Source organism: Balaenoptera musculus, chromosome 10 (genome assembly GCF_009873245.2).
Source record: "Balaenoptera musculus isolate JJ_BM4_2016_0621 chromosome 10, mBalMus1.pri.v3, whole genome shotgun sequence".
NCBI lineage: Eukaryota > Metazoa > Chordata > Mammalia > Artiodactyla > Balaenopteridae > Balaenoptera > Balaenoptera musculus.
Genome location: NC_045794.1, coordinates 65,615,624 through 65,637,385, shown reverse-complemented (window position 1 = coordinate 65,637,385; position 21,762 = coordinate 65,615,624). Strand labels below are relative to the sequence as shown.

At 34.6% G+C, this 21,762-nt stretch overlaps 1 protein-coding gene across 2 annotated transcripts in view; it reads right to left on the bottom strand.

Annotated features, from left to right (window-relative positions):
- OTOGL (otogelin like) overlaps positions 1 to 21,762 on the bottom strand; it is a 147,717-nt gene that overhangs the window by 103,803 nt on the left and 22,152 nt on the right. For both annotated transcript variants that reach the window (XM_036866495.1, XM_036866496.1), the window contains exons 8-17: positions 19,430 to 19,635; positions 16,011 to 16,138; positions 15,547 to 15,653; positions 9,197 to 9,303; positions 8,288 to 8,413; positions 6,928 to 7,036; positions 5,784 to 5,830; positions 5,036 to 5,181; positions 3,070 to 3,193; positions 998 to 1,175 (exon numbers count right to left, since the gene is read on the bottom strand). In XM_036866495.1, coding sequence (XP_036722390.1) covers positions 998 to 1,175; positions 3,070 to 3,193; positions 5,036 to 5,181; positions 5,784 to 5,830; positions 6,928 to 7,036; positions 8,288 to 8,413; positions 9,197 to 9,303; positions 15,547 to 15,653; positions 16,011 to 16,138; positions 19,430 to 19,635 — 1,278 coding nt within the window. The remainder of the gene's footprint in view (positions 1 to 997; positions 1,176 to 3,069; positions 3,194 to 5,035; positions 5,182 to 5,783; positions 5,831 to 6,927; positions 7,037 to 8,287; positions 8,414 to 9,196; positions 9,304 to 15,546; positions 15,654 to 16,010; positions 16,139 to 19,429; positions 19,636 to 21,762) is intronic.

The window sequence follows — 21,762 nt, the reverse complement described above, 5'->3', positions numbered from 1 at the left end:
ACACAAACTCACTTTTTGAAGCAAATAATGACCGAGTTGGTTTGAAAAATAAATAGGAGTTAATGGGGAAGATTAGGAAGGGGACAGAACCCAAAGCAGGAAGAATATGCAGAAGTGTTTTTTTAAATGGCATTTGGAGAATGGCTTCTCCAGGAAATGCTCCCTGCCTACCCCGCCCACACTGACCTACTCAAAATTTTGCTGTGCTTCTAGCCACAACCACACAAGTTAACACTTAACTTTTTGAATTCACCTCAGTATTTTTTATACATATTGTGATTAATACCTCACCTAGAACAAATTATTTCTGAAAGAGGGTTGTCCCCTCCCAATCCACAATATAAGCTCCTTGAGGATGGGAACCATGTCTTACTGCCTTTATTGTCCCACAGTGCTTAGCACAATAACAGGTGCTCAAAGCATTTACACTAAGTTATACACCATGTCTTATCACATGTAGGTGAAAGTGCTTTGTTGATACAAGGGGTATAAATGTATTTTATTGTCTTTTCTCCTAATGAAACACCAACTATCATAAAACCCAATTAACTTAGATGCCACAATGTTGCCTTAGAGATATCATTCATACCAAATGATACTAAGACTTTTTAAAGGCAACAAAATTTTTTCTACATAAAATACCACTAAGCTTGATAGGATAGGTGGCAGAGAGAGAATAACGGGAAGTTATTCTGTGGGTAGCCTTCAGGCTCTTGAGTCTCACTACCTAAATCCAAAGTCCAGCTCCACTGTATTTGAGCTATGTAACTGAGCTATTTATTTGTCACTTTGGTGCCTCAGTTAGCTTCCTTAACTATAAAACAGAGATACTAATCAGGGGATTGCTACACAATTTAAATACAATGATCCATGTAAAGCTCTTGGAACAGTGAGTACTAAGCTATTATTAGTTAAGTAAACATTTTTAATGTAAGAATTTATATCCTCTAAATTACTAGTCATTAAATTATGTTAGCTATACAGAGATCATACTTACAGAAAATCATCCCTTATGTTCCCATTAAACGTGCCACACAGACCTAACGTTCTTCTTTTCCACGCACTAGTGAGCTGAATATAAATTCTTTCCCCATCTATAGCAAACAGAATCTTTAAACCAAACGTGGTTTTTAGAAGAATAAATAAGGATGACAGAGTCTGAATTTCAACAATTCCTGCAGGAAAAGAACATACATAAATCAGCTTTGAGATTCATAGGCAGTGTTCTGAAATGCTAATGTACAACATCAGGAGTCTTCTTCCAAAAGACTTCTTCCCAGTTCCTGCTCCTCTGCCCCGGCGCCAATTTTCACCACCTTGTGCCTGCTTTCTTTTCTTCCATTTCCCTTCTGTCCTCCTTTCTGGGTCTTCAGCAGATATTTTTAATAGATTGTCAGGTGCACATGTAATTTCGGTTGGCAAGCATCTCATGGTGGGGGTGGACAGTCCTTAGACATTTGAAATCTGATCTCTTTTCCTTAACGTGTGTGTGTGTGTGTGTGTGTGTGTGTGTGTGTGTGTGTGTGTTTTCCCACGAATTGGTCATGATTCAATAAGGAAGGGGCACTTTTTCAAAAATTCCCCATTCCTTTGAAACTGTCAGCAAAAAGGGGAGCACAGCACTAGAGAAGCACCATTTTATGAGACATCTTTAGAGAAGAGAAACTTGTGCTCAAGACTGAATTTGACTTTTGCAACCAGAAGAGTTGCTCCTGCATCCCTATCACAATTTCTGCCATCAGTCTGGTCACCAAACCCAGAAATCTGAGAATCATTCTTTGATCACTTCATTCCCCTTGTTTTCCTTCCCCAACCAACCCCAATCCAATCCATCACTGAGTTGACAGCACTTTTTTTCTAAATAAAATTTCAATCTGTTTTCCTCTCTCCATCTGTACTGTCACTGTCTTGTATCAGTTCCTCCTCATTCCTTGTATGCCCTCCTCTAATAATACCCTAACTGTTAACTGTGCCTCCTGTCTAACATTTCTCAAAGCCATTTCCATAGTGTTGTTATAGTAGTCTACCAAGAAAAAAAAGACAAAGTTAGTCTCCTCATTAAAACTCATTGCTTATTTGGTTGAAGCATATGAGACTGTCATCTTTGTACATAAAAATGGTCAAATAATAACAATTGCATATTCAATTTCATATCAAGTTCAATCAACATCCTGGCACGACATTGACTGTGACCATGTAATTTATATCACAATTCAAGACATTTCTGAAAGCAAAACAGACTATTATTAGTAACTATACTGGAACACAGGCATGAACAGGGCCTCCCAGGAAAACCACAAAGTATGATGCCCTGTATATAAGGCATTCCCCATGGAATTAAGAGATACAAACTACTATGTATAAAACAGATAAGCAAGAAGGATACATGGTACAGCACAGGAAATAACAACCATTGCTTTGAAATAACTTTAAATGAAGTACAATCTATAAAAATATTGAATCACTATGTTGTATACCTAAAACTAATATAATATTGTAAGTCAACTATACTTCAATTTAAAAAATAAGGCCTTCCCCATTCTCATCCCCATCTCTTTCCCTCTTCTCATCTCTGGACATTCTACACTCACCCTCTTCATGCTGCAGCAATGCCAAAGTAGTTACAGTTCCCCCTAAACATACTGCATAGTTCTCCTCTTTGCTATGCCTAGAACACTTCCCCCATCTCCTTCATCCTGGCAATTCCTCAGCTGTAAATGCTCAATGAGATAGTCCCTTCCTTAAGAAAACTTCCTGACCATACCTGCAGGGTTGAGTGAGTTGTACCTAATCATTTAGACCCCCAAAGTCCCTATGCATATCTTTGGGTTTATCATATTTTTAAGTGGCTGTTTACTTGTATCTCTCCTCTTCCAAACTCTAGTCCACTTGAGATAAACACTAGGTCCCATAAACATGGCGGTCTCCACTAAATCTGGCTGAGGAGCTGGCAACACATCGTCATGCAATAAATGTTAGGTTAGTCGGCTAATGGGAAAGGACTCCATTGAAGTTGTGCTGCTGTTGTTTTTCATGTAAGAAAAGTACACCATCAGCATTGCTTCTTACCATTCAGACTGAAGCCCTGGTTAGGACTGGTGAGGATCTGTCCTCCCCTACTAAGGGTCACTTGTTTGTTGAAATCATCCTCCAGAATTAGAGTTACAGACTGAAGGCAGACCAAGCCAAGGTTCTGCATAAAAATCAAATTATCAATTAAAGGAGTGAGAGAGAGAGAGAAAGACATAGAAAGAGACAGGACCAACGGGAGAAGGAAATGGGAGAAGATGAGGGAGAGAAAGGAGAAAAGAAAGGAGAGAGCGCACATGGATAAAAATTTATGGTATATAGAAAACTTGAGAATAAGCAATATAATAAACTAGTTACTACATCTTATTGTGAATCTAATGTAGCCCCATTACTAATAAAATATATCTTTATGTAGTACATTAAATATACCATATACATACATACACTTTACACAGATTATTAAATAGAAATGTTTTCAATAAAGTGCCAATAATTATGTTTTCCATAGTGCATAATTAAAGTATCTTTCCAAATTCATTTGTGGTATATTAACTATTTTAAAAATTCAATGTAGAAAAGAACAAAGAGAATTACTGTTCCGTGCAGAAGGTTAACTGAGACCTGACATATTGCAAAAGAAAAAAAAAAAAAATCAAACTAAAAAAAAGCTAACAAAGTAGACTGGAATTTTGCTGGAAACAACCATTTTATGTTGGAATGAAAGTAGAAAAAAAGATTTTGGCAAAATTTTGACTACCTGATTTAGAGAGAGATGAATGAAAGATCTGGGTTTCTTTGTTTACAAATTATTGATGTGCTTATTTCAAGAAAATGTCTTTAAAATAAATATTCCAGAATGCTAAAAAATCCGTCATATCTATTTAGAATGATGTGAAACTTGTTAAATTCTGTCAAAAATCACCTTTAGGATAGCAGTTTGTAAAAACAGAACTACCATATGACCCAGCAATGCCACTACTGGGCATATACCCTGAGAAAACCATAATTCAAAAAGAGTCATGTACCACAATGTTCATTGCAGCTCTATTTACAATAGCAAGGACATGGAAGCAACCTAAGTGGCCATTAACAGATGAATGGATAAAGAAGATGTGGCACATATATACAACGGAATATTACTCAGCCATAAAAAGAAATGAAATTGAGTTATTTGTAGTGAGATGGATGGACCTAGAGTCTGTCATACAGAGTGAAGCAAGTCAGAAAGAGAAAAACAAATACTGTATGCTAACACATATATATGGAATCTTAAAAAAAAAAAAAATGGTTCTGAAGAACCTAGGGGCAGGACAGGAATAAAGACGCAGACGTAGAGAATGGACTTGAGGACACGGGGAGGAGGAAGGGTAAGCTGGGATGAAGTGAGAGAGTGGCATGGACATATATACACTACCAAATGTAAAACAGATAGCTAGTGGGAAGCAGCTGCATAGCACAGAGAGATCAGCTCTGTGCTTTGTGACCACCTAGCGAGGTGGGATAGGGAGGGTGGGAGGGAGACGCAAAAGGGAGGAGATATGGGGATATATGTATATGTATAGCTGATTTACTTTGTTATACAGCAGAAACTAACACACCATTGTAAAGCAATTTTACTCCAATATAAAAAAAAAAAGAGAGAGCAGTTTGGAAGTAAAAAAAAGCTTATTGTCTACTGTGCAGTCATGAAATGTTCCAAAAACCTATACATAAACAAATACCATTTTTAAGAAAGAAAGTACAATAAATACACACTATTTAATCTAAGATATATTTTTTTATATCTGAAATCAGGATGCATGATATAATTAATAGTATAACAGATTAATCATCAACACATTTTCTTTCTTTGTAGTATATAGAATAATGATGCATCTTAACAATCAATGGTATCTTATTTTTGAAGAAAATAACTATACCCATTCATGTTACCATTCTTAACCAAGATAAGAAGTTTGAGTCAAAAAAAATGAACATTCCTCTGGTCATTTTGAAATGTTCTTACCTGCTCACAGTGAGCTTTCTGTAAAGTAATTGTGAATTTATCTTTTCCAGTTCCTTTTACAAGGATGTATTGGCACATTCCAATGAAAGAATAATGTCGACCATCAAAAGTAGTAAAATGAGAATCACCTACAACAGAGCATTGAACTACCAAAAAAGAAGAAGAAGAAGAAGGAGGAGGAGGAGGAGGTGGGGTGGGGGGGTGGAAGAGGAGGAGAAGGAGGAGAAGGGGGAGCAAAGGGGAGCAAGGAGAAGAAGGAGAAGAGGAAGAAGGAGAAGTAGAAGTAGAAGAAGAAGAAGAGGAAGAAGAAGTAGAGGAGGAAGAAGAAGAAGAAGGGGAAGGAGAAGAAGAAGGAGAAAAGGAGAAGAAGGAGGAAGAAATTATGTTTACTCTTAAAAAGAAGTAGGTCAACTTAGGATAAATATTTAGGTATCAAAAAGAATAACTAAAGTGTTTAAAATTTATTAGTTTGACAAACTTACTAAATTATGTTATTCAATTTAGTTTAAAATTTATTAAATGATAGCTGTCCCACATATTTTTTAGAATATTTCTACTATTTTAGTAAATTTTTCCCAAAGCTGTCTGCTCAGAGCTATCATTTATTCAATTTTCCACTATCTTATTAATATCTGGATTTAGAAATCATTGCACTTATATGAGATGACCTTAAAAAAATCAGTGCTAGCTTCCTCCTCAATTTCAAGAAAATCAAGACATTGTCTTTAAAAACATTTTAAAAGATTACCTGGGCAGTCATGCTCAGTGCAGTTCCAAACTCCACCAACACATACACTAAATGAAATGATAAAAATATTAATCTAATTGTATAGAGAAACTGTATGAATATTTGCAATAACGTATTGGTAAATGTACCAAAATGTATCATGTTTTTTAGGTTCAGAATAATCTGACTTGAAAAATATCTCTCCAAAAGTTAAGTTAACTGATAAATTTGGACTGGCAAGCACCTAAATTATTATTTATTGTATGTGCATGCCATATTTAAAAATCAATAAAGATGACACAAAGGGAGTATAGATTAGTCAAGAACAAAAACACTAAGCAGAGAACGTCTGTTTCTGTCCTTCCCTCATTGCTTAAACCAAAAAAGGTCACACACAACAAAGTATTTACCCATATCATTAGAGAAATATATATAGAGAGAGTTAAGATTAATAAGTTAACTCATCTACTAAAATGAGCTGGCTTTGAGCATCATCAGACATTAAGGAGAGAGAAAAGATATTCCCTTTGTAAGATAAATTCTGCCTTCTACCATCAAACAGGTATGAATTTTGGAGGACAGAAGCAGTCTCAGAATGGCAGGAACTCAAATCAGTATCTAAGAACAGGGTTAGTTTTCAATTGCATTTCAGTTATATACACAGACACCTAAGGGAAAATTGCCTAATAACGTTTACACCTCTGTTTCTTTTTAGATTGCCCTGAAGGGATTTAATCTTTGGCTATAATAGTCTTAGTTAGCTAATTTAAGAAGAATTTCTGAAAGACTCTAATCATGGCCAAAAACTGGATAGTCACTTTTTAAGGTACTCAATAGAGAAGGCCAAGAGAACCATCAAGTTCTAAGAGTAAAAGTTTGTGCAAATTGGTGATTATGAATAACAAGACAATTCAACCGTTCATCACATGGATATAAGATTTTATAAAACTACCAAGGGAAGTGAGGAGAATTACATCATAAAAGAAAATACAGATGGTCCCCCCACCACCCTGTCCCTGTAAGCCTTTAAATAAAAGGAAAACTGTGTCTTGGAATTTTTGGAAGAAAAAATCAATAAAAAGTATATTTCTTTAAACATTTGTCATGGTAAAATAGTCAACTAGTCAGGTATCCAGAAATAATTAGCTGTACATTGATCACATACCATTCAGTACATTCTTGTTCAATTTTTGAACCAACTGAATAAGCTAATCCATGAAAATTGCATGGGCAATTTTCCAAGGAGATGCAAGTTCCATTTTCCATTATGAGGCCTATTTAAGAAAAATACATATCAAATTCACAAAAGAAATAATAAAGATTGTATTCTTTGAATATAGTAATTCAACCAACTTTTATTGAACACTTGCTTACACTAGGTGCTGGAAATAACAAGTTTCTTTACTTTCAAGGAGGTTACCAACAGCCTGGCTCTGTCTCAATCAACAGCTACCTTATAAGGGTCTGTTTCAGTGATTTTCAACTTTCTTATCCCATGACTTGCCATCAGAAATTCAAGATTCACAGTACAGAATTAGGGCAACTAATGTCTCTTTGCTTTTGAGGGAAGAGGGGAGGAGAAGAGGGAGAACGTATATTCTTGGCTTTATTTCTGTTTATGTCAAAGTGAGAGATTTACACTATCATCACACAGAGAATAAAGAGCCAAGCAGTGCTTCTCAAAGGGCTAGTGCAGCAGAACTGCATTTAGTACTTCTCTCTAATGAAGAAAGGTGGTCGAACCAGTGTTACTAAGCACACTGTTTGATGCAGCTGATCTGGTTTTCAGAGTAAGACTCTCTAGATGAAAGAAGCATTGACTTATATTTTGGTGCACAGATTTATATTCTGGTGCAAACTCCTTATCTCATCATTGGCTGGTAACAAACAGGCCTGGCACGGGTCCAAAGTACTTAGAGTAGCACTGACAGAACAATGGACTGAGGTCAACAGATCTGATTCCAAGTAGTCCTCACTCATATTAAGTATATGACAGCGGGAAAATCACTTAATATCTCTGGGATTCTATTTTTTTTTTAATCTGTAAAAATAAAAGGGTTTGAGTAAATCCTCAATGTTCTTATAAATGTCTATCAGTATAGCAGATTTAAATCCCGTTTCTATCACTTACTATGTTACTTCTAGTTTCAAATATTAAAACTACATCAGGACTAAAATCTTGTACTGCCAAAATGTGAAGGTTTTTTTTTCTGAACTTGATTTCATCTTTAAAAAATGAAAGTATATAAATTGTTAAATATCTTTAAATACTCAAGAGAACAAAAGATCTGCCATGGGTAACTTCAAGACAAAGTTCCAAACTTCCTAGGAAATTTACAAAGGAATAAGCCTTTTATTAAAGAAAAGCAGCCATTCCTTCTAGTCACTTCAAGGATCAAATCCTGCAAGGATAGAAAATCACAACAGCCCTAACATCCTGAGAGATGACATTAAGACATGATTTCTGGATCACAGGGTACTAGTTTCCATGACTGCAGACATGGTTTCTTTCATGAAGCACTTACCATCTGCGCAGTAACATCCGTCAAGACAATGGAGATTACTCCCAAGACATTGTTCCTCAAATGTGCAGGTTGGTGGGCAACAACTGATACAATCCCGATGGACAAAGCTGTCATCGCATTTATCAACTAAAATGGGCAAACAGGCAAGCTGTAAATCAACTTTATTCAACACTCAAAAAGATTACAGTGGGTTTTTTTGGTTTTTTTTAAATTTTTTATTGAAGTGTAGTTGATTTACAATATTGTGTACATTTCAGGTGTACAGCACAGTGATTCAGAGATATATATATACATATTCTTTTTCAGATTCTTTTCCTTTATAGGTTATTACATAATATTGAGTATAGTTCCCTGTGCTATAGTAGGTCCCTGTTGGTTATCTATTTTATACATGGTAGTGTGTGTATATGTTAATCCCAGCCTTCTAATTTATCCCTCCCCCACCTCCCTTTCCCCTTTGGTAACCATAAGTTTGTTTTCTGTGTCTGTGACTCTCCTTCTGTTTTGGAATAAGTTCATTTGTGTCTTTTTTTTCTTTTAGATTCCACATATAAGCAACATCCTATGATATTTGTCTTAAGAAGATGTGGTGTGTATATACACACACACACACACACACACACACACACACACACACAATGGAATATTACTCAGTCATAAAAAAGAATGAAATAATGCCATTTGCAGCACCATGGATGGACCTAGAGATTATCATACTAAGTGAAGTAAGGCAGACACAGAAAGACAAAGATTACAGTGTTTTAAAAGTAAGCAAAAGTTTACCAACATTATTGCATCAATAACAAGTCTTTGCAATTCATTAGTTTTGAGCACTAGGGTAAGTTTTGAGTGCTAGGATAAGCCTAAAATTAATAGAAGTGCACAGGGCTAGAAAATAATGAAACATACTGCATGCTGGAAAGTCATCTCTCCAGTCCTGAATAGGGTAGCCAGCATGGGAACAGGCTCTAGCGTACTCAGTGGCTGCTCGACAATAGGTCTCATCATCGTGAGTTCTGAAAAGTGAAAAGACAGATCCAGTATCACACAGGAAATACTGACAGAAACCATACCTTTGAGCTCCTGATCTCGAGAAATGCTGAGTATGTGGTGAATATTCTAATATTAGCTGATGTCAGCTTGTATATAATACATTATAATATGTTATGTACAATAATGCAGAAAACAGATAAACATGGGATCCCAGCTAAAAAGGCCTAGGTAAATTGTTTCATCTAAGTCTTTCAATAATTTGGCCACTTTTCATTTGATTCAAGGGAGTACCTACACTGAAAAAGATTTCTATTTTAATTATGACATTCTTCCCAGAATCCTTGTATGTATTTTTTTGTTCCCACACAAAGCATCCTAGACCTTTCAGAATTTAACAAATCCTATTAGAGGAGATAAAATTCTATCACAGCAAAAACAACAAATATGAAAATTATTTCTAAGATACCATGCTCTTGATAGTATACATGCTGGAATAAAACCAATACTAATAACCTGCAGAACCTTTGAAAGATTAAATAAATAGCATTTAATTTAAGATTTAAAAGAAGATTTTTAATTCTTTCAGGTTTAAATTACTAAAGCTAGTTACTTTTATAATGCTGCCAAGAGTGAATAACCTCTAAGTATTTTCTTATAATCACCTTAGAAACTCCTCCAAACAAATATAAGAGGTCTGCCAATTCCCAAAGCAGATTAACAAGGCATCTATAAACTAAACAGGGTTTATAAGGTAGTGGGCTTGTTTTTCAACCCAACTGAAACTCAAATTAAATAGTTAAATATCTTTCAAGATAATGACCTTATGAATGTTGTATTTTGTGAGCCTTAGCATTTTCAGTATCTCTGTTGTAAAAGCCAAAGCCACCCATATCAAATTGCACTTATCCTGTGCTACTGTAATTGAGTCATGCAGCTTATCTAGTCCAATTAACCGAGCTTTAGAAGGAAAAAAAGGACTGAGCATATAAACTTCAGAAACTCAGAAAATATTCTAAACCTCCGAATTAGAAAAGTCTCTGAAAAACAAGGTAAGTTAAAACTGTTGAATTCCTAGAAAGACATTAAACCTATGATTTACTTTAAATATGTGCATTGTTTCCTACAATTAATGGAGGCTCTGAAAACTAACAAAGTAACTGAATATTGGTTTTCCAACCCAATGCAACTATTATTCAAATAGCTACTATTTACGGTGACTATGTTATGCTAGGAACTCTACTGGGCATATTACATTTGGCATTGCATAAAAACAACAATCGGGCAAGAAAGAAATTATTATCGCAATTTACTGAGGGGAAAATAAGCTTATTTTTCCATTTTGGATGTGAACTTTAATAAGGAAAATGAGCATTAAATAATAGTTGTTTTTATCAATAAATCAATTGATTTGGGTGTGGCAAAATTAGAAGCATTTCCTTGCTGCTAAGTTTAGCATTCTTAGAAGCAGAAACACGACAAGTTCAAGGACTGGTATTGTATCATCCTTCAAATTCCAACTCAGCTGTCATCTCCTCTAGGCACTCCCTGATAAAGTTAGTAGTTCTCTCCTCCACATTCACTGCAGTTTGCATTTAAAGCATGTGTAATTGCTGAAGGCCTGTTTCTCTGCCCCATTAGAATCTGAGTTCCTAGGACAGCGACTATTTCTAAATTGTTTCTGTTTCGATGGCCAACAGACACATGAAAAGATGCTCAACATCGCTAATCATCAGGGAAATGCAAATCAAAACCATGAGATTATCACTTCACACCTGTCAGAATGGCTGTTGTCAAAAAAAACAAATAACAAATGTTGGCAAAGATGTGGAGTAAAGGGAACTCTAGTAAACTGTTGGTGGGAATGTAAATTGGGGCAGTCACTATGGAAAAGAGAATGAAAGTTCCTCAAAAAACTAAAAATAGAACTACCCTATGGCCCAGCAATTCCACTCCTGGGTATATATTTGAAGAAAACAAAAGCACTAATTCAAAAAGATATATGCACATCAATGTTCACAGCAGCATTATTTTTTTTCATCAGTAGAAGGCATTCATTTTTTTCAGCAACATTTATCAAGATCAGGGCCAGCTTTATGGGAATGTGACCTGTGTAGTCAGTCACACAAGGCCCTGCTCTTAAAAAGGCCCTTCACTTAGCTGGACCCTGTACTCGGTTTCACGCTCTGCTGTCACTATCTTGAAATTCGCAACAATTTTTTTAACAGGGGGCCTTGCATTTTCATTTTGTACTACTGCCTCCCCCCAGATTTATTATATCCCAGATGAACTAACTGACATTCCAACATAATTCAGGCTAAAGCACAGTCAGCCTACCCAGAATAAGCAGAGTAGGATAAGAGACAAGGCAAAGGGCAAATTCAGATCTGCTGGGAATAGTCAAGTTGTATGAGATAAGATCAAGCAAAAATTCATACTCCTTACTATAAGCCCTAAGACTCTAGGTAATCTAGACCCTGCCTACTTCTCTAACTTCATCTCCTCTCTCTCTCCCATTCACCATGCTCCAGCAACACTTTTTTGTGTTCTGTAAACACCCCAAATTTGTTTTGCCATAGTAGCATTACTTACAATTGCCAGGATACGGAAGCAGCCTAAGTGTCCATCAAAGATGAATGAATAAAGAAGATATTATGGAATATTATAAATGGAACATTACACAGCCATAAAAAGGAATAAAATTTTGCCATTTGCAAAAACGTGGATGGACCTGAAGGGTATTATGCTTAGTGAAATAAGACAGAAAAAGAAAATACTGTGTTTTCACTTATATGTGGAATTTTAAAAAATAAAAGAAATGAATGGATATAACAAAACAGAAACAGATTCACAGAGAACAAACTAGTGGCTACCACTGGGGAGAGGGATGAGGGGCAGGACAAGATAGGAGAAGGGAATTAAGAGGTATAAACTACTAGGTATAAAATAAATAAGATACAAGGATGTAATGTACAGCATAGAGAATATAGTCAATATTTTATAATAATGCTAAATGGAGTATAATTTATAAACATATTGAATCACTATGTTGTACACCTGAAACTAATATAATATTGTAAATCAACTATACTTCAAGAAAAAATTTAAAAATAAAATAAAATAAATTAAAAATCAACACAATAAATTGTTTCTATTTCACCAAGATGTGGCACAATGCTCAACTCGGAATAAACACTCAGAAAATGTGTTGAATTGAATTCAATACACTATCTAAGCAGGAAATTAATTTTTGTTCAGCAGATTCACAATTATATAATCATGGTATAGGATCCCTGTAGGCAGTCCTTTAACATAAGAAATGAAGAGGATCTCCTTTAGGGGAAAAAGAATGTAGGTAGGTATAGTCCTGGGTGAAATATTGAGGGGAGTGAAAGGCTAACCCTGGTACCTTCTCACTTCCATTTTATCAATGCCCACTTATTCCATTATAAAGCCCTTTCTTTGGTATTAACTGCCTGCTCTGGCCGGCCTCTTCACCTCAAGTATGTATCTTAAGGTGTCAGCTGATTTCAACCAGTAAAAGGTGTTCCACCATCCTGCTGTTTTTATTTGCCCTAAAGAAAGCAATTAGGTTTTGAAATCCAAAGCCTAAATACGACAAAATTTCAAAAGACAAAAATGTTAACTTCTTAATGATGAAATTTCAGATGAAGTAAGTATGGCCAGCTACTTTTCATGCCCAGTTCCCTCTTCTTTTTAGTATTAGAACCTGCAAGGTTTTGCTGGGCATATGGCTGCCCAGCCAAGGACAACATTTCTCAGCTGTCCTTATTTCTAGGTATGGCCCATGTTTCTAAGTTCTGGCCAAAGTGTTAAAAGTAAGAATGTGAATGAAACTTCCAGATCACTTCCTTAAAAATGCTGACAGCCCTCTATTTCCTTTTCTCCCTTCCTAAGGGTTAAAATATGAGCATGGCAGTGGTGAGCCAGTTTTGACAATGAAATTGAAAATAATACCCTAGGCCCTGGGGGATGACATAGCTATAGTATCACTGAGTCAATGGAAAACTCATGGAGCAGACACATGGTCCGAACCCAGGACCACTTGCCAGCTGGGACTTCATATGAGAGAAATATAAGCATTCAGTTGAATCGAAGCCACTGATACTTTGGCAATTGAAGCAACCAAACAATATCCCAACTAATAAATGGTGAATGACTTTTCTGGATCTGCCAAATGATCCTTCCCTTCAGCCTACTTGAGAAATGAGTGCTAACGATGATAAGACAAGTGAAAAGACTGTTGGAGAATGGTCCCAGAATGAGTCACCATGGAATAAGAACAATTGTTAATTCCATATAGATGGCTAAATCAGGACAATGGACTACCTACAGAGATCCACAAAAAAGACTAAGTGATAGAACAGAGGTAGAACAATATAGCACTTAAATGAAAAATAAAACCAAATAGAGGACAGAATGTTGTAAAATACTCAATATTTTAGGCAGAGGGAATGCTCTTTCAAAGCTCCTGCATTAGTTCACAAATCCCTGAGACTATACATACAAATAAAGGTATAACTGTACTTTACTCAAAATTAACAAGTTTCCCAAACAATCTCATTTTAATATCTGGAAAATATTATTACATTCATTATTTTTATAATAATCTTAACTTAAATAAAGCAGAGTGATTATAAATAACTTCACATTACCTCAACCTTTCCTCTCTGTTTTCACTTTTGATAAACTTAGATCTCTTAACAAGCTACCCAAGATATAATTTCAGTGGTTTTAGTCAACCAAAAATTGGTTTGGTCCTTTACAGCAATGTTCCCATGTACAATTTAAACTTCTTGGGATACTTAAAAGATGCAAACATAAAAATTTCTTGAGATATTCTTGAACATTCAAAATAGCTAATCACATACACTTGGTAATTTTTTTTAATTGAAGTATAGTTGATTTACATGTTGTGTTAGTTTCTGGTGTACAGCAAAGTGATTCAGTTATACATATATATACATATTATTTTTCATATTCTTTTCCATTATGGTTTATTACAGGATATTAAATATAGTTCCCTGCTCTGTACAGGACCTTGTTGTTTATTTTATATACAGTATTTTGTATCTGCTAATCCCAAACTCCTAATTTATCCCTCCCCACCCCCTTTCCCCTTTGGTAACCACAAGTTTGTTTTCTATGTCTTTGTTTCTGTTTCGTAAGTAAGTTAACCTGTGTCATATTTTAGGTTCCACAATAAGTGATACCATATAGTATTTGTCTTTCTGACTTACTTCACTTAGTCTGATAATCTCTAGATCCATCCATGTTGCTGCAAACAGACTTATTTCATTCTTTTTATGGCTAGTATTCCATTGTATATAAATACCACATCTTCTTTATGCATTCATCTGTCGATGGACACTTACGTTGATTCCATGTCTTGGCAATTGTTAATAGTGCTGCTATGAATATCAGGGTGCCTGTATCTTCCACTTCGTAAATTTTTGAAAAACTAAAATAAAAAGGACTTCACCTCAATAATGGGTAATTTATAAGTTCTACATTGATGAACACATTATGATGAGTCTCACTGAATTTGTTCCCTAGACAACCACCTTAGTCTACGTGTTCTTAACCCAGGAGTGAAGGCAGGAGTCTGTGACCTTGGATGTGAAAAATACTACATGTTTATTTTCGCTAATCTCCAGCTGATATTTAGCATTTCTTTCAGTTACACACATGGCAACACATCACAATGTTCTTAGCAGAATCTGTAACTTTGTCATCAGTGTAACTCATATCTCATTTTTCCATATTTTCAATTCTCATTTAATTGTTGCAGATATCTCAAAATATTGTTTATACTCATCACTATATCAAACTACATTAATTAGACCTGAAATGCATATAAAAGAGCACGTGGATCAGAAATTCATTTCTTTTACTATTTCAGTAATTCTATTTCAATATAATTAGTTCCTCTGTAATCTTATATGTTTTATTTTGTGCATTTCAAAACACTATTTTGAAAAAGAGCCTATAGCCTCTCTAGTATTCCCGAAAAGGGATCAGTGGCACAAAAAGTGTATAAGAACTAATGTATTCTGTTCATGCTGTTAGTATAAAACACTCAGACTGTACCTGTTATCCAGTAAGCTTTTAATAGCTGTTAGTACAGCTTATGTTTTACATTTCCCATTACATTTTGTGAACTGCTGAGATGATGAAGTTATAGAATGGTTTTTGCTCTTCTTTTTGGATAAAGAAAATTTTATTGCAAATAAAATCATTTCACTTACTTGCAAAGATCATTAACACAGCTAGCAATATATAAATATGGATCAATATATTCATGGCAGCTCAAAAAGGGAAACTGCAACAGTATCTGACACTTGAAGAAGATTGCCTATGCAGAAAAAGATGGCGGTCAGCAGAACATACTGAATGATATGCTTGTACTCTCATTGTTTTCTACTGATCTGTTTGCAAGACACTCTGTTCTTACTAGGAAAGAGAAAGTATGTAGGCTTATAAATTTTAAACAACATTTTTCTAACTACATATTTTTATAATGAGTACTACTTTTATGAAACTCGTATTCACCATTTTTGAAATAATCATAAAGTTATTCTTGTTGCATTACATTTCCTGATTTTAATAGTGTTTATGTAGTATTTACGCTAAAAATGCTTAGTGTTAAATATACAAATACAGTATATGTGTGGTGTATCCAACATGCCTAAATTTTTCACGTCATATTTACCTCAAATGCTGGCATTCCACTGGAGCATGGATTTGGAAAATCTGAGGGTGTGGGTACACATTTGGTGTCATCTGGAGTTTGCACCAACCAACTATTTGCAAACATAGCAATGTCTTCTGTATAGTCCTCTATTTCACACAAACACATACAAAAAAATATGTATAATAGGATCACTTTCCACAAAGACACAGTTCACCAACATAAACTTCCTGGTCAAAAAGTTCAACTCAATAGCTTTTTAATTACCAATGATATTAGACTATAACATTACTTCAGCATAAAATGGAAATGCTACACCCTGAACCAAGCATGGGTCTGGTCTAATATACTTATTTTTAAAAGGAAAAACTGATGTTCCTTTTAAGTAAATTTATAGTCACATTTCATTTCAAAGCATCATCATATTTTAAAGATCTGCAGAATCAAAAATATTTCCTAGAGGCCCACCTATTTCCATATTTATGCACAAATTTTAATGTAACTAAACAACCTGGGCAATCCCTTAGAGTTCGCTTTAATTCCAGCTTTTAACCACATATTCAGCTGTTTTCACTACATTGCATTAACAAAAAAGTCACAAATGTTGGTTACTATGAGACTTTAAATCCATATCAGTCAGTGGTCTGGGAGCCTGCAAAACTAAAATTAAAATGTTTCATATAAAATGTACTACAAACGGAGCAATTTACTGTCCATATTGGAACACTTCTAAGAGTGAAAGAGAGGCAGTATTAATTATTATGCTGGGAAAAACAAGAGTAAATCAGGGCTTCTATGAGTAGCTAGCTATAGACATGAATTATGGAACCAGAATCTCAACTAGACAACAAATTTAATTATTTCTATATCTACAGAAATTCTGAAAAGGCTCATTTCTTTGTGAAGTCATGCCTGAAGAATGCATAGGAATGCAAAGAGAAATACAATTTTAATCACTGTTAAGAAATTATTAATTCAATGGGATTCAATCAAACTACCTCTCTGCCTCTAAAGATTTATCTAATCAGCAAAGTACAGGCTGGGTTTCAAGAAAATACTAGGCATCTTTAAGCTAAAGGTAATACAGCTCACCTGTAGACATATTTTTGCATTATTATGGTATGAGAGAAAATCGGAAAGCAGGTTCTAGTCACGTCCTTATAAATTATCATGTTAGTTTTTTTATCATTCTGCTTTACTCTGTGCACTAAATAAAATTGTGAAAAAGCTGAAATCTCTCTTTAGGCTCCTTCCATGTACTTTCCAGGGTCCTTCTTGCCTTCTGCCAGTTCAGCCGTAATTCAGTCAAATTGCCTCCTTCCGGTCTTCTCCCACAAATAATCTGCTAACACTCCTTTGCGTGCTGCCCAATTATCTCACTGTAAGCAACCATTTTATGTTCCAGGTTATCAAAGTCTGTCTGACTCTTAACGCAAATCCTAATCTGAGTCTCTCTGCCTCTAACAAGAGCAGATGCTATTTTCTATCCCAGCTTCTATACCATGTTCCCTAGATGTCCCCAGGGAAGTTGCCCATGGCAGTCTTTAACTCTAACATTGAGAATTGAATTGAGTATTATTTTTTTCATAAAGCTTTGATACAGAAGAAAAAGAAATCAATAACTGCCATCTGATTGGTTCTGCCTGGGTCCAAAACCCTACTTCCTAATATAGTCTCAAGATTCCAAGTTTGTGAACTCTCTCATTCTAAATACCCAACTGGATGCAAAACACCATTTCATGATGAAATGTACAATACTGTACATTTGTACTGTGCTCACAGACTTTTAAACACTTTCACTTACATTTCCTCATTAGATTCTCAGAGGCTGGGACGCTCTAAGGGTCATTATTATTATCTCCATTTTGCATGTAAGAAAATTGACTCCTTGAAGCCCTGCTCTTTAGCTACTAGTAAACTAATACTGATGAAGCATTATGCATCCTGGGAAAATGTTTGCATTTTGACAAGGGCCTCTTATTTAGCAATGTCTTTAATCAAACATTTTCACGTTAGCTCCATTACAGGCTGATTGAGAACACTTGGAGATGATTATAAATTAGCTAAAATGTATTCAGTATTAACTATGTGCCAAGCCAGGCACCGTACTAAGTATTTTACAGGGATTACCTCATTTAATCCTTGCAACTCTATGAAGTATACACTACTAGTATATCGTTAAACTTAGAAAGTTCAACAAGTGGCAAAGCAGAATATGAATTCTGACTCCAGAACCCACACTCTAAGTAGCATTTTCATTCCCTTAAAACACAACATATGGGCAACTCTTCTCTATTAATTTTATAATATAAAACAAACAGTATTATTACAGATTAAATTACAGATTAAAAGTCAATTTCTCTCACATCTATCTAAGAATAGAATTGGGAGCCAGCTGGATCTGTAACTCAACTCTGATAGCACCATTTACAAGCTGTGTTACATTGGGCACACCACCTTGTGTCTTCATTGTAAAATTAAGAAAATACACCCACCTTACAGGATGTTGTAAGTGTTGGGAATAATACAGCTATGTACTCATATTAACTGCTACTAAATGGTATCAAGCTATGCTATTATTATTAACAATGCTCTGAGTTCCAAATTATTTTAATCCTTATTTTACAGCTGAAGAAACTGAGTATCAGAGAGATTAATTAAGATGCCTCAAATTATAAAACTTGTAAGAGTTGAACAAGATTCAAAGCCAGGTAGGTCTTCTGGTACTAAGAACAATATTCTTTTTTATTGCACATTTATATGTGGACCTAAATCATGATTGTGTCCTGTAATTCTCTTATTTTGTTGCCACTGCAAACTAGTACCCATATTGAAACAAAACCCATTTTTAACAGCTCATTGGGATTAGTTTCATGACTTAGAATGAATAGATGAATGAATGATATGTACATCATTATACATGACAAAAACCACTCCAAGTTATTACTCAACTTTTATAAATTCTGCTCACATTTTATTGTATTTACAAAACTATTATGTGGCAGTCATTTAATTTATTCCTATCAAGACTGGAAGCAAAATATCTGTTGCCCAAAAGTAGACAAGCTTGCCCCAAATGGGTCTGAATCACTAAAATGTCAATATAAGCCCCAAGAAGGGAGAAGTTTTTTTTTTTCCACTGATATATCCCAAGCTCCTACAACAGTGCCAGACACAAAGTAAATGCTCAGTTAGTATTTGTTACATGAGTAAGACCTGACTTGTATTAATTTAGTAAATGTAAGCTAGCTCATGGCTTTCAAGAATGACACAAAAATATTTTCCTGCTCAAGCTTCACTTAAAATCACATAAGCAGGCAAGCGATAGCTACTATTTTTACCCAACCTAGGACAAGTTGTACCCTTCTGGGTATAAACAGAGTGATCAGTGAAGGAAGAAGAGCTCAGAAGTACCCACCCATTTCTTCTGCTCCACTTACCTTGCTGAATGATGAAATCATCAGATTGAATGCCATTGTAGTTTGCACATAGGCCACATGATTTCCCTTTATGCTCCTCAGACAGCTTCAGGTAAATTCCAGATATTCCATCCCAAGCCAATGAAAAACCAAAGGTTGTTTTCACCAGAATATAGTCAGCTAGTTTCTCAATGAAAACCTGTCCAATTGTCTGAGGCAATGTTAAACTTGAAAAATAGAACAAAGGCAATCTAAGAATTATGAAGAAACATCAATTACAGATGATCTATTTCTTTCTTGAAGTGACTGAGAATTAAAGGTAATTATTATTCAAAATTATTGAATAAACTATGCAGTTAGATTTTCAACATTTTTGAAATTTTAATATTGAAATAAAAAGACAGCAAAAATGATACCTATTTTTGCATACTGATTAAGATTTTATACTTATAATTGGATGCTTCTTTCAACCAACCAAAAGCATACTTCTGCTAAATATCAGTGATTTTTAAAATCTGGAAAATAACCTTGTCTATTTAGAATAATGAGAGCTGAATGTATTTATATTTTTATCTAGAGAGTTTAAGATAATCTAAAAATGCTGCTCAACAATTTTGAAGTAAGAACAAACAATACTCAAAGTATGTAAACCATTTTTGAGTGATGATTTTGTTTAATTTTGTTTTAAACTTGGCTGTAAAGAAATAAGAGCTTCTATTCCCAAAATGTCACCTTGGTACAAGTCATTGTTTTCCAAAAGAAAAATGTCTAGGCATGTTAATTATAATTTATATTTTTAATGCTGCAAAGCACATTATTAGGAATAAAAAATACTTTCCATACAGTATTCATAAGGGTTATATTCATAATTTTTAAGTTGCATACAATTTGGTCTATTTAAGCAAGGGTCACGTTGAATATTTAAACTCCTGATCCAGTGTCTAGTCTTTCCAGTTTTCACAAGCATGTACACATACAGAGGAAGTGAGAGACATAAGAGGACAGAAGAAAATTAGCCATGCTAACTGAATAATGTGAGGTGAGAGGTTAGTAGGTACATTTATACATTTCTCTCAAAAGCTTCAAATTAGTGAGTTCCTTTCCAGTAAGAATATGGCTACATGAAATAAAAACTATAAAATTAAACATACTCATTAACAAAGGGATAGTCCCTAAAGAAACAATTCAAAATATCTGTAATCATTTGCACAAGTATGTGTACAGATAATTTTTTAGTCATAAGATTTAGTTATAAGAATAGGAAAATAACTAGAATTTATACCAGAGAATAAATGACTTTACTGTCATAATCTATTCTTATTAAAAATTATAAACATAAGAAATTCATTTTCAATTCCTAGTAAAAGTTAGTACGAATAATATTGTTTAAGTTTGCAAGTTTATAAAAGCTATACTTAAAAAAAGTGAGTCATGTTTTATAAAGATATTCCACAGCAATGGGATGTTCACTGCGGCAAGGTATAGTTGTTCTTTTGCAGGTATTCCTTGGTTTGGTCATTTGTCACTTGATCTCTTTCATAGTAAATTTGATTAAATACACAATTTTTGAAAACAAAAGGTGCATAACTGTGATTATCCAAATGTCTATACATTAAAAGATGCTAGTAGAGATGGGTGATGATACTAAAAATTAGATAATCTCCCATAAGTTTAAGAAAACCTCCATGCAACTTGAAACATTAACAATGCAAACTAAACTGAATGCACAGATTAATACTGAAAATTATTCACAGGTTCATATGTACCAAAACCCTGCATTTCACAGGGGAGAGAACTGAAGTCCAGAAAGGTAAAGTATGATGTGCAGAGCCAAACACATTTGACTTCATTTTGGTAAACATTTCTCTAGCATCTGCTATGAGATAGGCCCTAGGCCCAGTATAGCATTATTATAAGCAATTTAGCTGAATAATAAGAAAACCATCTTCTCTCTATTATACAAATGGAAATCTTCAAAGAAATTTTTTTTCTGACTTAAAATTTAAATATTATGTCCTATATTTAACAAAGGGTTAGTATTCTTGAAAATCTACTTAAATGGAGTTTTTGTTTTATAAAACAATAATTTTTAAGTGCCCATTATGTTACCCCAAATCCCATATAAAAATCCTAAACCACTGTTTAAATTCAGCTCCAAGAACTACATATGTAAGTGCATTACCTTCCCATTCAAATGGATAATCTTTCTTTTATAAGAAAATGAAAAGTACAGAACCCAGTTGATGAAGAAAATAAGCCCAAGAGAGGCAGAGGGGCTGCTTGGGGTTGCCTGACTATGACAAAACCTGGGTCAGTGCCTGGCTCCCCTGGTGCTTCATCCAAAGCCCTTCCTG